Here is a 13,625-nt window from a genome sequence, read left to right as displayed (position 1 = left end):
TTTAAAACAATTCCATATGTGACATAATGAACATCTTCACTCTATGTCATCCACAATTAGTTTTCTCTCTGTTTACAGTCCAGATATGACTTCAGACTGGCTGCAAATTCGATCTGATGGAAATAATTAACCATAACATTAGTCAGGCAGGGGTGATGAGAATTGTGGCTGGTGAGTCTGAAAGTCACCATCTTTGATCTGATACTAATTATGGAATAATCTTCATGCATATAAAGAAAGACTTGCAATTTAAATAGCGCCTTTCACGACCTCAGGACGCCCCAAAGCGCTTTGCAGCCAATGAAGTACTATTGAAGTGTAGTCACTGTTATATGATCTAATAAACCATCCTGACAGTTGTTCAACTGATGCAATGCACAAATCTTGTTTGTTTTGCGCATTGAATTACATGCTGTAAATTAGACTTGGAGCAAGTTTATATATTATACATAACCAATGTTTCCTGAAACTAGTTAGAGTCCTGCAGTAAACAGTAATAACCACAGTGAGGGCAAGTCATACGACGTTACAACGTAAAGCAACAGCAATTCATCCACCTATTCTGAATTAGACAGTAATCGGCTTGAATTGCTGGTTGGAATATTGCAGCAATCATCCAAACTATCTGAACAGGTTTATCGAAGGGCACCTTATCCAAATGCTACCATGTAAAATGATTTAGGCAGATAATTAATGCAAATTGTCTTATTTAAAATTGCAAAATTAATGGATTAATTTTCAAAGTTACTATTATTAGCAAAAGCAAAAACATGAAAGTAAATTGGGGAACACCATTTTATGCATACCCCTGAGAATGCAAAACTGAGAAAAGGAAATTCCATTCATTCAGCTCACTCTGTCATTCAGGGCCTGTTTCAGGCCATGTTCACAGCTGAAATTGATTTACCATCTTACGGTTCTGGTAAAATAAATATGCACGTCTTAAGAAATCTGTTGTAAATAGAATGTACCTTCTATTTGTGTATATATATATATATATATAAATGCATGAATGTCCATAGTGTTATTTCTTACCAAATGGACAGTGGCAGTAATAACCATCAGCTTGATTCTGGCAGGTTCCTCCATTAAAACAGGGGTTGCACTCGCAGTAGTTAATGGTAGAATCGCATGTTTTACCTGCAGCAAACAAAGGAAAACACAAATACAATGTACACAGCTTATCCCACTGAGGAGTTCACCTGTTCAAAATGTACATGCCACTCTTAAATTGCTGAGATTTTCAAAACATTGTTTTCCTCATTTATTTTCTTGGATGCCTCTTCTGTTATGATCCTGGAGTAGTGCCCAGCTGCATTGTGAGCTCCTCTGAGTCTCTGAGTTTGTGCCCAAATTTGCAGCTCTCATCAAATGATAATCTACTGTGCTGTTCATCTTTCTTCTACAACCTATCTAGCATAAATATCATCTTCTAAATTGTTTATTCCATCTTAAGTGTCCAATTGGAGCCAATAAAGTGCAGTTATTCCAAATAAATTAGTTTAATATCATTTACTGGTACTCCTCCAAAAAGTGTATAAAAATGATAGAAAATCTGTATACACTAGTTGATGTCCCATGACATTGCTCATGGGTAGGATAGGTGTGGAGCACATGGTGGTATTTAGTATTGTCCCATTCTGAACCAGGAAGTGGGGCGTAGTTAGGGGCCTAGGTAGTAGACCAGAGTACTGACTTTGAATATTGAAGCTTTGAGAGAAGCAGGAGTGTAGCTGTTCAATAAGCAAGGTGGACATGGCAAACTGTTATGGAGATTTTTGTGAAAGAATTCTTTTTCCCTGAACCTGATTTCCAATAAGAATGCTAAATGTCAGAGATTGTTGTTGCTTGTCCCATTAGAAAATTGGAAAAAAGCACCAGTATTTTTTTTGATCAACAGCATGAAAAGTCATGCACAGAGTATGCTATGATAAAGTAAGGATAAAGTAAGCCCAACCTTACTATCCAATACGAAACTAGACTGATGAAGTGGTAACATTACATGCCTCTGGAGTTGCAGTCTAGCAGTGACACACACATTGGCGTTGGTACATTCTGGGAGTGGCAGTCCAACAGTGTGCTGTACTCAAAGCGATTTTGGTGCATTCTGGAAGTCTGCTACTCATTTGAGCTTCCTCGTTTAAGCAAGGCTCAGGTGCACAATGTAATCTGGGGAATGCAGCAAAAATCAAGTCCCAGCTTTTAGAAACAGAGGTAGACTTGTGCAGGGGGAACTCCTTGGATGCATTTCTAAAATACTATTACTATTTTTTTTATTTCAGAAGTATATCTTTCTTGTTTTTTTTAATCTTATAAATGTTATTTTTATATTCAGCTGGACCAGAAATAAAAATGGCTAAAACCAATTTGAAAAAATAAATGCAGTGATCTGAAATTACAGCCTTTCAAATGGTTGCTGTTCTGTACGTTTCTGTAGGATCTTTGTTGATCATCATTTCAGTAAATCTGCATGGTTATATTGCTTATTTGAACCAATGAGAAAGGCATGACACTTGAGTGTTTTTGCTACAGACCAATATCATGTGCCTCCCATAGATTTAATGTCATGTGTACATGGCTCTAAATTATATATTAATGAATCTTCCATGCTGTTTTTTTTACAGTGAATTGGAGGATACATGCTATGCTGTGTAATGTAAAATATAAAATCATGATTGAATGTCAAATTGCATCTTTATTACAAAGTATTGTGATGGCTTGGGGAAATCTGCACTATTCAAAATGCAGCTGAGTATTTCAATCAAAATATAGATTGCCCCAGGTCACTGCTAGGGTACCACTTAAATTAATACCCCCACTCCCTTCCTTTGCCATGTCTGGACATCAGTTCGGTTGACGTGGGGTGGGGGGGGAGGAGATTTAAATAATATTCACTCCCAGGAAAATCTTTTCAACAAATGCCCTGACCTCTCATCATGACAGCCCCCCTCACTCCGTCAGACTCTACCTCTTCCTTGTTGTGCCAAAAGTTATGCTTCCAGCTAGGAACCAGCCTCAGAGTTTTTCAAGTGCTTTTAAAATCAGTATTGATCAGTTTGGTCAGGGGTGGTGGTGGTGGGGTGGGGAGAGGATGGTTCAGTCAGGGAGAAGAGCAGGAGACAGTGGCAGCTGCTCAAAACCTGGGTGAGAAAACACGGTGGGGAATCTGGTCATTTTGGGTATGGAGGTGGGGGGGCGGTGGGAGGTAGCAGCCACGAACAATGTCGGGAGGAGCTGGCAGCCAGCAATCAGAGGCCAGACTTTCGTCCTTCCAGTTGCAGCTCCAACATAAGTGGCACTGTGAAGAATAGTACTACCTACCTTGAACATGCAGCTGGGAGGTCTCAGCGATAATTAAGGAACAGAGCCACCCACCTTGAAGGTTAAGCTTCAAGGACACAATAAAATAGTACATATACACAACTGGAATGTCAAAAGCTGCCTTTCCTCTTTACATATGCTGACTGATATGCTCTGTATTTCAAGCAATTTTCTGTTTTTACTTTAGTAAGATTAATAGTTTAATCATGATATGATGGAAAGCGTGTGACAGGAAAGTGGTACTTGACAGGAAGTGTGTGCATATAACATTATAGGTAGACAGATGTGATAAATGAACAATGTGCGGTATTATACAAACTTGCTCTCTCGCTCTGTGTAGATACAATTTCTCCTCAAAAATAAAGTCTGGAGCATAAAAAGAAAGTAAAATCATCTAAATTAATGGAGACCCACACACCAAAATGTATATTGTAGCAGGCAACAAAGATCCCATTTGGAGGCACTATTAATAAATGTTCTTAATTAAAATTTAAAAAAATGAATGTTGGTGTTAACATATGGGCCAAGTAAATAGATGGATGGCTATAAAATTGAAGTAATAATTAAAAAAATTACACTACCCACTGGACAGCAAATGGATAAAATATAATATGCACTTTGCTAAAGTTTATTTATTCAAATATATAAGTCTGATTTCTTAATTTGAAAACAAACAATTTAATCAAAGTGCATTCCTTTACTGTAATAAAGCATATGAAACAGGAAATGAATAGTTCAAGAAAAGGCCAGGAAGAAAAAAATGAACACCCAACTACTGTATGTTAAAAGTCTATTTACTTTGAGAAAATGTATCTTTTTTAAATAGAGGACAAAACGTCCTAAATCATCATTAACTAACTCAACTTTAAGGCATAAGGGTTTAAACCTTAAAATGACATTGGACTGAGGTAATCTCTTTTGATTATCCTCAGCTCAAAAAAGTGGAATAGGTTAACTGAAATGAGGCACAATGCAGCTGGCAAAATATAATCCATCATAATGAGAGGTAGATTTTCTGGGCTGTGGATGAAAGGCATATTGTTTCCATCTATAGCTGATGGATACTAAGCTTCAGGTTAAAAATGTAAAAATTCTAGTATGTGCAATAATACATGAATTACCTACCATCATTAAATAGGTGAATGAATGATTTATTCAAAAAAAAATCGGTCATAATACACTTTATACATCCCCAAGAGTTAACAAAAATAATTAGAAGATTCTTGTATATAAATTATGTAAATTCTGATTATTTGATCTGTCATGTTTGCACAAAGATGCAATTTTGCTCCTTTTCTGTACATTTCAGCCATTTATGGGAAGACTGGAAAATTGCACATCATGATACTGAAATGATGGTTTACTGGTACAAATGCTGCAAATTATGCAACTATATATTGCCAGATGTATTCTTGTACTGAAAATATGTCAAAGTTTTTTTTTGAGGGGGGGGGGCAAAAAAATCTTGTTTTACACTAAATACTCCTACTACTAACTATGGGATGTCTGCAGAATTCAGATCCCAGGTTTTCTGAAGACCTTCATCCCTTTAACTTTAAAAATGATTTCCTTATAGAGGTACAGCAATAGTTTAAAATGAATTAACATCTACTTGCTTATTTAAGTTTTGTCCAATTTTTGAAGTGCTCAATAAAAACCAACAGCATTCTAAAAGGACCTCACAAGCATAATCAGGTGTAGAAATAGGTTTATGTTGACATAATGGGCTCGATTTAAAAAAAGCGGCGGGATGGCGTGGGTCAATGGGCACGCAGCAAACCCGACGAATAAAAACTTTCTATTCCCCACGTGATCTTGACTTAATTGTTGCCCCTTAGCCTTGTTTCCAGGTTTGCCGTCCAAAAGCTGCACAGTGGGCCGGCTGCTCACCAGCATGACAGGCTGTCAGCTGCAGCGTCTGGATTTAAAGGGCCATTGCTCCAATGGATTTTGCTGGAGCAAAGAGCAAGAAGACCCAATGGAGCAGCACAGGGGCAAGGCTGCTCCAAGATTCAGCAATGCCTCACTTCACCTGCTACTGGCCGGGGTGAGGAGGAGGAGGGAAATATTTTACTCGGCTGACAGGAGGAAGCGCCCTCCCTCTGCCACCAAGAAAGCCTGGCTCGAGGGGGCAGAGGAGGTCACCAACAGCAGCAACATATCCCATACCTGGGTCCAATGCAGGAAGTGTTTCAATGACCTAACTAGGTCAGCAAAAGTGAGTACACTTACTGGTTCTCCTGCATTCCGTGGTGCACATCAACACCCCCTCCCCAACTCATTCTGCACTGCCAAGACTACTTCATCACATCACTCCTCACACCCACTTAAAGCTCATCCGCAACTTACTTGCACCTCATGAGCATTTCCTCACCTCCCCATTTGTGACCCCACCACTACCACTCACCCCAATCCTTATCCAATGTGATGTCCCTGTCTTACCCTCTGATGCATCTCTTTCATGGTCAGGCTCACCCAAAGCATCGGTTGGCCACTTCACCATCACTCACTCACACGTCTACTTTCTCCTCTTCTAGAAGAGAGCGCAAAATGCACGGAAGAGGGTGAGGACTGGAGGGGGGCCACAACAAATAGCGGTCCTCACAGAGGCGCAGGAGGAGGCCCTGCAGATCAGCCGCTCCCTCGAGTGCCTGTCCGTTGGGGACACCGAGACTGGCATCCCACAAATGTCTGGTGACACAACTTTAACATTCATCACACGCAACATGAATTGATGTTAACAATGCTTGGAATGTTGAACACCTCAGTATGTTCATTGCAACATGACACATTTGCGATGATGCTTAATATTGCCTTCTGTTCTCTTACAGGCCCTTCAACGAGGGTGATTCCTCAGAGAATCTGCCGGCCTCTGAGGGTGCAACGTCACATTTTAGCAAGCCATCCACCAGCGCAGACTCACACCTCAGTGGGTCCTAGTAGTCAGTTAGTTGGGTTGGAACCTGGTGAGTCACCGCACACAAGTGAGCACGAGCAGACACTCGTGGCAGGGGCAGCTGTGGAGAGTCCACATAGGTGGGCGCACTCCTCTCCAGACTTTGCTCAGCTGGACGCAGATGCTGAACCCCGGGGGGCCATCCTTTAAAAGGAGGGACAGTGGCACATTTACAAGGTATTGGAACAGGTGCCACGCACAATCTCCGCAATAGCCCAGAGGATGGAGGAGTCCAACTCCTGCATTCGTGGAATGGTGGTACGGGAGGGAATCTCAGAGATAGTGTCGCAGGGACGTGAGCAACTGTCTGAGATAGTGTCGCAGGTAACTGCGGAAATGTTTGAGATAGTGTCACAGGTAAGTAAGGGAATGTCTGCGATGGACAGAAGGGAAGCATCCATTGAGCTTCAAGCACGGCTCACAATTGAGTCTGTTCAGGCCCTGACAACGACTGTTCGGACTCATGGTGAACAACATTCTGTTGCCTTAAACAGGCAGAAAGAAACTTTACAACTGGGCTTCCAAGGCATCGTATCTGTCCTCTAAACTGTTCTCTAGCAGGGTGGTAGGAGTGATGTGGGCCTGGCCCAAGAGATGGATGATGGCGAAAGGGGACATGGAAGTGGGGACGCCACTCAAAGTGCTCCCATGTCTCACCTGTTGCCCCCCTCTCAACCAGCGCCTGCAATGCTGCCTCCTCTCCAGGTGGCCGAGTCAGCCCTTGCACAGGTGCAGGTGGAGCAGTCTTTAGAGGGGGCCCTCACGGGCTCCAAAACCCAGAGGCCGTGGGCCGAAAGCATCTAAGCAGTCTGGCCATGGACATGAGCAACCTGCCACTACCTCTGCTACAGCTATAGGGGATTCACCATGTAGAAGCAGTAGGAAGAGAAAGGCTATGGATTTGAGACCATGAAGGGTATGCACAAGGGTGTCTGATAGACTGTCATGTTTTTCATTTATATTTGGTTTGTGTTAAAGTCACATTAAATGTTATAATTCTCACCACTACTGCCACATCTTGCCCATTCTTGATTGGCTTTTGTGATAGCACCCTTTCATGTGTTTCATCATGAACAGCGACACTTGGTGCCACTTGGTGGGTCGCTTTACACTGGGTCGATGTGTAGTCGCAGGACTATTTTGTGTGGGGGGGGGGGGGGGCGGTGGCTGGTGTTGGTGCTGGTCTTTTCAGGAGGTGTGAGGACTGGATTCTTTTCACTTTCTGATCTTATGAGAACCGTTCACATATGACATCCACATTGAGGAGGAGCAGAAGGAGAAGGAGGACGAAACCATGGGCAGAGCAGCTGCTCATTTGGCTGAAAAATCAATTCCTTACTATCAAACTCGTGAAAATATTTCATTGCAAAAGAGAATTGCTGAACCAAACATTTAAAATTAACCTGGGTATTTAAATCCACATGATTTAATTCAACAGGCTATACTAACTCACTATGTTGGAAGGGTCTCACTTTAGCAATGAATGGCATTGTTAAGATTTTTCTACTATCCCTTTCTTGTGCACTACATCCTGGCACCCAGGGCTTTGCTATTGCTATTTTATGACCAGCCACTAGGAGGAGTGTAAGAGCAACCTGAGGTGACTACTATTCTTACCTTCCTTGCTGCTTCATGTGGAAATGCTTCACATTTACTTTGCATCTTGGCTTACAGAGTAGATGAAAATGGAAACTCACTACGTGGATAATTGTGGGCATCTTATCACCCAATGGCATCCACAATTACTCAATTTAGGTAACTTTCTCTTCAAACATATTTGAACAGTATCTTAGTACATCAGCACATTGATAGATTTTAGTTTGTTCTCTGCCACACATTCTTTTTTTCCTTCTTTAGGCCCCCTGCATCATGTGCCAGCCTTTAGGAGAGAGAATGAGCATCAGGCCTGCTACTGGTGTTCTGTGATTGTCGCTAAGCGACCACCCTCAGGACGTATGTAAAGGTGGCCAAGACTGGCGCTTTCTCTGACTTTCCTTCCCCACCTTGGGAGAAACACCTTGCTTGTGTTTGGCACATTCCCTTGATGGTTTTGTGGAGATGAGGAATTAGCCATGTGGACATTCGCCTCCGTGGGCTTGTATCACACAATCACTTGCCACAGCACAATGGCACCATCAACTGCCTAAAATGTTATTCCTCAATGTTTTTGCTATTTTAAACACAAATGCCCAAAAACCTTAACAATCACTTTAGACAAAAAGTAATGAATCTATTTTATAATAGCAATCACTGAATAAAGTATTAAAAGAGGATTCCCGCAGTGAATACCTGTATATCCGGCTTTACAAGCACAGTTGAAACCACCTGGGAAGTTCTGGCAAGTTCCACCACTTTTGCAGGGATTTGATTGACATTCATTGATGTCCCTTTCACAAGCAGTGCCCATGGACCCTTCAGGGCAGGTACATGAAAATCTACCTATTAAATTGTGGCAAATTCCACCATTGTGACAAGGGGATGGAAGACACTCATCTATGTCAGTTTCACAGACTTGTCCGGAATATCCTGGCAGACATCGACAGATGAATGGTTGTACAGCCGTATTGGCTACAATGACCACTGGGATGCTTTCCTCACTTTGCAGTGTTGGACCAACGGCAAGTCTTTTTAAGCAGCTTCCGCCATTCTGACAGGGATCGTTTGTGCAAGGGTCATGGTCCACTGAGTCAATTCGCACTCCACTCTGCCTGTGTAAGGTTTCCTTAATGCTCTCAAAAAAAGTGGCTACCCCACTGGGGCTTACATACTGATTGCTAAATCGTTTCACAGCTGCCATCATGTATGTTTTCTGGTCCTGTTCATAAACACTGTAGATCTGCACTGCAGTCCCCATCCCTGCTAGTTGAGAGTTAGCAATGCGTAGGAAGTGAAGGTAGTGGTTGGTAAGAAAATCTTTGACTGTTGCAACATTCAGGCGAAGAAGGACACTATTATCTATCGTCACGTTATTGAATCCCATGAAGAAAACATGGACATTGTTGTTTACAGCACTGTGCAGCCCGTCACTACTACGGGCAGTCAGATCAAATGTTCCATCTGTTGATCTTGGCTGAGAATTTAGACTGCAAGTACCTGCTGGGATGCTAAAAAGAGTTGTAGCCCCCATAGTCAGAGTACAACGGAAAGTATCTGATACATCCGGATCCTGGGGCTTCACACTGGCCAAAATCCCACCGGGAAACAGGTTTCCAAAATAGTGAACAAAGATCTCCACTGTTCTGGGCTCAGATGGATTGTCATTCTGATCATGTACTGTGACATGCACAGTTCCTGTGGAAGACATCTGTGGAGTGCCAGAATCACGAGTGACCACTGACAAGTAGAAATCACTGATCTGCTCTCTGTCAATTTCTCTGGTTGTAATAAGGATCCCGCCAGAGCTAAGACTGAAGTAGCTGGTAGCAGGGCCCGTGCTGAGCAAATGGTAGGTGAAAGGACCTTGGTTTGGAGGAAGGTCTGGATCAGTGGCATTAAGCGTCATTACTATAGCCCCTGCACGTTGGTTCTCCACAACTTCACCGCTCGTGGAAGTTAAAGTAGGCCCGTTGTCATTAATATCCTCCAGATTGACAAGTAAATAGGTGCTGCCTGTGGCTGAAGGCACTCCTGAATCAACAGCTAAAACAGAGAGGTTGTATACAGGTATGGACTCGCGATCCAGTTCTGCTGCTACTGAAACTTGCCCTGTCTGCGAGTCAATAGAAAAGGCACTCTTTTCATTTCCAGCTCCAATGTGGTAAGTAAATCTGCTCCAACTGGGAACAGAGTCAGAATCAAAGGCACTTACAAAAATGACATGAGCTCCGGGTGCAGCCCCCTCATTAATCTGTACAGAGTACTCCTCGGATGTAAAAACAGGAGGATCATTGGCATCCAGTACTGTAATATTTACAAAAACTTCATCAACATCAAATCCACGGATGCTTCCAGCATTCTTAGCTAGAACCTTCAAATAAATTTTTTCTTCCTTTTCCCGATCAAGCTGCCCTGATACATAAATTTGGCCAGTTTTTTTGTCAATGCTGAACCCTTTCTTTCTGCTTTTACCAAAAAGTAGGTAGTTGACTTCTCCGTCATCCCCAAGGTCTCGATCACTTGCAAATACTTCCCCAACAGTGGTACCTTTCGAAGCAGCCTCTGAGATCTCAAAGGTATACTGTCTGGACACAAACCGTGGGACATACTCGTTCACACCACTGAGCTGTACATAAACACTGGCAAAGCTAAAGCGGTCCTCATCTGGGACATTAAAGGCTTTCACATACAAATGATAACTCTGCTTCGTTTCAAAGTCCAAAAATCCTTGAGTCGTGATGACTCCAGTGTTGGGATCAATAACAAAAAGATCGCTGTCAGTCGTCTCAATTGTATAGGCTATCACAGCATTACCTCCAGAATCTGCATCTGTGGCAGTTAACTGAACAACTGTTGTACCACTCGGGGCATTCTCAGATATAAATGGAAAGTACTCATCTGGACTGAACAGTGGAACATTATCATTTGAATCAGTAACATGAACAGTAATGCTAAGGTAGCCAGTTCTTTTCACCCAACCGCCATCTTCAGCACTTATGGTCAATTCATGCATTTGCTGAGACTCATAATCCAGTTGTCCAGCTAGGGATATAGCACCAGTTGAATTAATAATAGAGAATAAACTTGCCTCATTTCCTTTGGAAATGTTGTATCTGATTAACCCATTCATATTAGCATCTTTATCTCTGGCTGAAACTGTTCTGATGACTGTTCCAGTGGTGAGGCTCTCAGGAACAGTGATGCTGATATGGCTCTGGGAGAACTGAGGCGTGTGCATATTCTCTTCAGTTACCAAAATGTGGACAGTGGATGTTGCAGACAGTGGGGGATTACCTTTATCCATTGCCGTGATTATAATTAAGAACACTTTATTCACATTGGCTCTTAGAGAGGAAGCAACAGATACCCAACCATTATTCTTGTTCAGTACAAATTGATTTGAACTGTTTCCACCAGAAATGTGATATTCTATTTCTGAATTCAGGTTGTAATCTTTGTCATCGACTGCAGTAACTTTGATTAACCGTGTTCCAATCTTGACATTCTTAGTAACAGGAGTAAAGTATTTTTCAGATTCAAACTGTGGTGCATTATCATTACTGTCCACAATGTTGATAATGACTGTAGTTTCACTCATTAAGGGAATTCTACCTCGGTCTGAGGCCGTTACAATAAAACTGTGTCTGTTTATATTTAGATTGTTAGAACCCGTGGAGTTGTGATATTTTACATATTGTTTGGTACAGATCTCTCCTGTGCTGGAATTTATTCGGAAGAATTCTGACTGTGATTTAATGAAATAAAATACCTGACCATTGAGGCCACTGTCAGGATCTGTAGCTACTACTTGAGTAACTCTGGAGCCAATCTCTGTGACCTCTGGGTAATCTAGGTAGTATGAAGGACGAGTAAATCGTGGGGCATTATCATTTACATCTGTCACAAAAACAGTAATGTCTGTATTCACTGTCCACCCAGAATCATGGGCATAAACTTTGACTATGTAGCGATCCACATCTTCCCGATTCAGAGGCCTGCTGACTGTGATATCTCCGGTCTTTGGATTTATGAAGAAGGGCAGACTTACATCTGTTATAGAGTACCGACTAACAGCATTCACTCCAGTGTCCTCGTCTGAAGTGGTAACACGTGTCACTGTGTATCCAATAGCAGCATTTTCAGGTACTTGAGCACTAAATATCTGTGAGAATCTCGGAGCATTATCATTTTCATCCAAAACGTTGATAATGACATGACACAAAGAGCTCCTTGAAGAAGCTCCTTTATCAGTTGCTTGTACAGTTAATGTGTACTGGGCATTCTTTTCTCTGTTCAATTGTCCAGTATTTCTGATCTCACCAGTTTCTCTGTTGATGTTGAAATTATTGCCTTTGTTACCATCCACTATGGTATATTCTATTTGACCATTGGGTCCATTGTCCTTATCTGCTGCTACTACAGTGGTTATTTTGTATGAGAAGGTATTCTCCATTATATTAGCTGTGAAGGGATCCTGCTTAAAAACAGGTGCATTGTCATTGACGTCCAGCACAGCTATATCCAATTTCTTATAGGAAGAAAAGGGAGGAAACCCCATATCTCTGGCCTCGATCCACAGCACATAATTCTGAACCGCTTCAAAATCTAATGGCTTTGTGAGAACAAGTTTCCCTGTTAGCTGATCAATATGGAAGACATCACCGAGGTTACCACTGGCTATGTAGTAGGATAATGGCCCACTTACGTGTCTCCTTGTGGAAGAGGCTGACACTGTTGTAATATAGGTATCAATCTTCTGGTCTTCTGGAAATATAAAAGTCTTTTGCCCTGCTCTGATTTGGGGAAAATCGGCCTCATTTCCAAATCTCACTGTCACAGTGGTGGAGTCTGACATTGGATACATTCCACTGTCTTTAACATTAACAGTAACAGTTATGTCAGTGCCTCCAGTTAACTTTTGGGCAGCCATGATAGCACCACGGCTTGGATCAATCTGGAATTTTTCCACATTTCTTCCTGTCAAGGAATACTGGAGTTCTGCATTGGAGCCTGCATCAGCATCAGAAACTGTCACAGCAAACACAAATGAACCTGCATACAGGAGAAAAGGGAAACACATTAGGAGACTGTTTCTATGCACATAATTCAAGTCGATCTGCTCTAAAACATTACAAAAATACAGCATTCCTATCAGCTGTTTTGTATAGGTTGTATTAGAAAATAGCCAACATCAGTTACCTTTTTGGTGGTAGGGCATTCAATGAAAGGAACTATACTACTGTCAATATCTAGTCATCTGTACTCTGATCATTTTTGGTTCAGTACAGTCAAGTCACGATTTGCTTATGTCCTTAGTCTTATTGGCAGGTTATTCAGTTCATTAAGTTCAATAATATTCTTTTTGTAGCACACCAGTACAAAATGCCCAGGCTTAAAAGAATAGGGTTTAGAAATAGTCAATTAACCCTCGCACTGACTGGGTTTGTGGTCTGACTGCTGACTGAGGAGATCTTGGTTTACAAACACAATAGGCACTCGTAGCTCCGGGAACCCTAAATTAATTTTTGAACAATCAACAAATTTGTAAAGCCATTAGGACAATGCTCACTGAACAAAAGCTAGAAATGAAAAGGAGGTCGATCAGCATTTGAAAGAGAAATATTGGTTGACAGTTTCAGAATACAAAGTTCAGGCTTTGAAGCCATTCTGAGCAGAATAAATTCATCCCAATTATTCACTCCTGAATCCTAGCATAAACAGCAATGACTGTGACAGAAAGTACCGCGTCTCT

General features: G+C 41.7%; 1 protein-coding gene across 1 annotated transcript in view; it reads right to left on the bottom strand.

Annotated features, from left to right (window-relative positions):
* The window catches only part of fat4 (FAT atypical cadherin 4), a 380,125-nt gene that overhangs the window by 71,419 nt on the left and 295,081 nt on the right, over positions 1 to 13,625 (bottom strand). The window contains exons 10-11 of the mRNA XM_067993487.1: positions 8,567 to 12,925; positions 1,036 to 1,140 (exon numbers count right to left, since the gene is read on the bottom strand). Of these exons, the coding sequence (XP_067849588.1) occupies positions 1,036 to 1,140; positions 8,567 to 12,925 (4,464 nt within the window). The remainder of the gene's footprint in view (positions 1 to 1,035; positions 1,141 to 8,566; positions 12,926 to 13,625) is intronic.

Source organism: Heptranchias perlo, chromosome 1 (assembly GCF_035084215.1).
Source record: "Heptranchias perlo isolate sHepPer1 chromosome 1, sHepPer1.hap1, whole genome shotgun sequence".
Taxonomy (NCBI): Eukaryota; Metazoa; Chordata; class Chondrichthyes; order Hexanchiformes; family Hexanchidae; genus Heptranchias; species Heptranchias perlo.
This window is presented reverse-complemented; position numbering and strand designations above follow the sequence as displayed.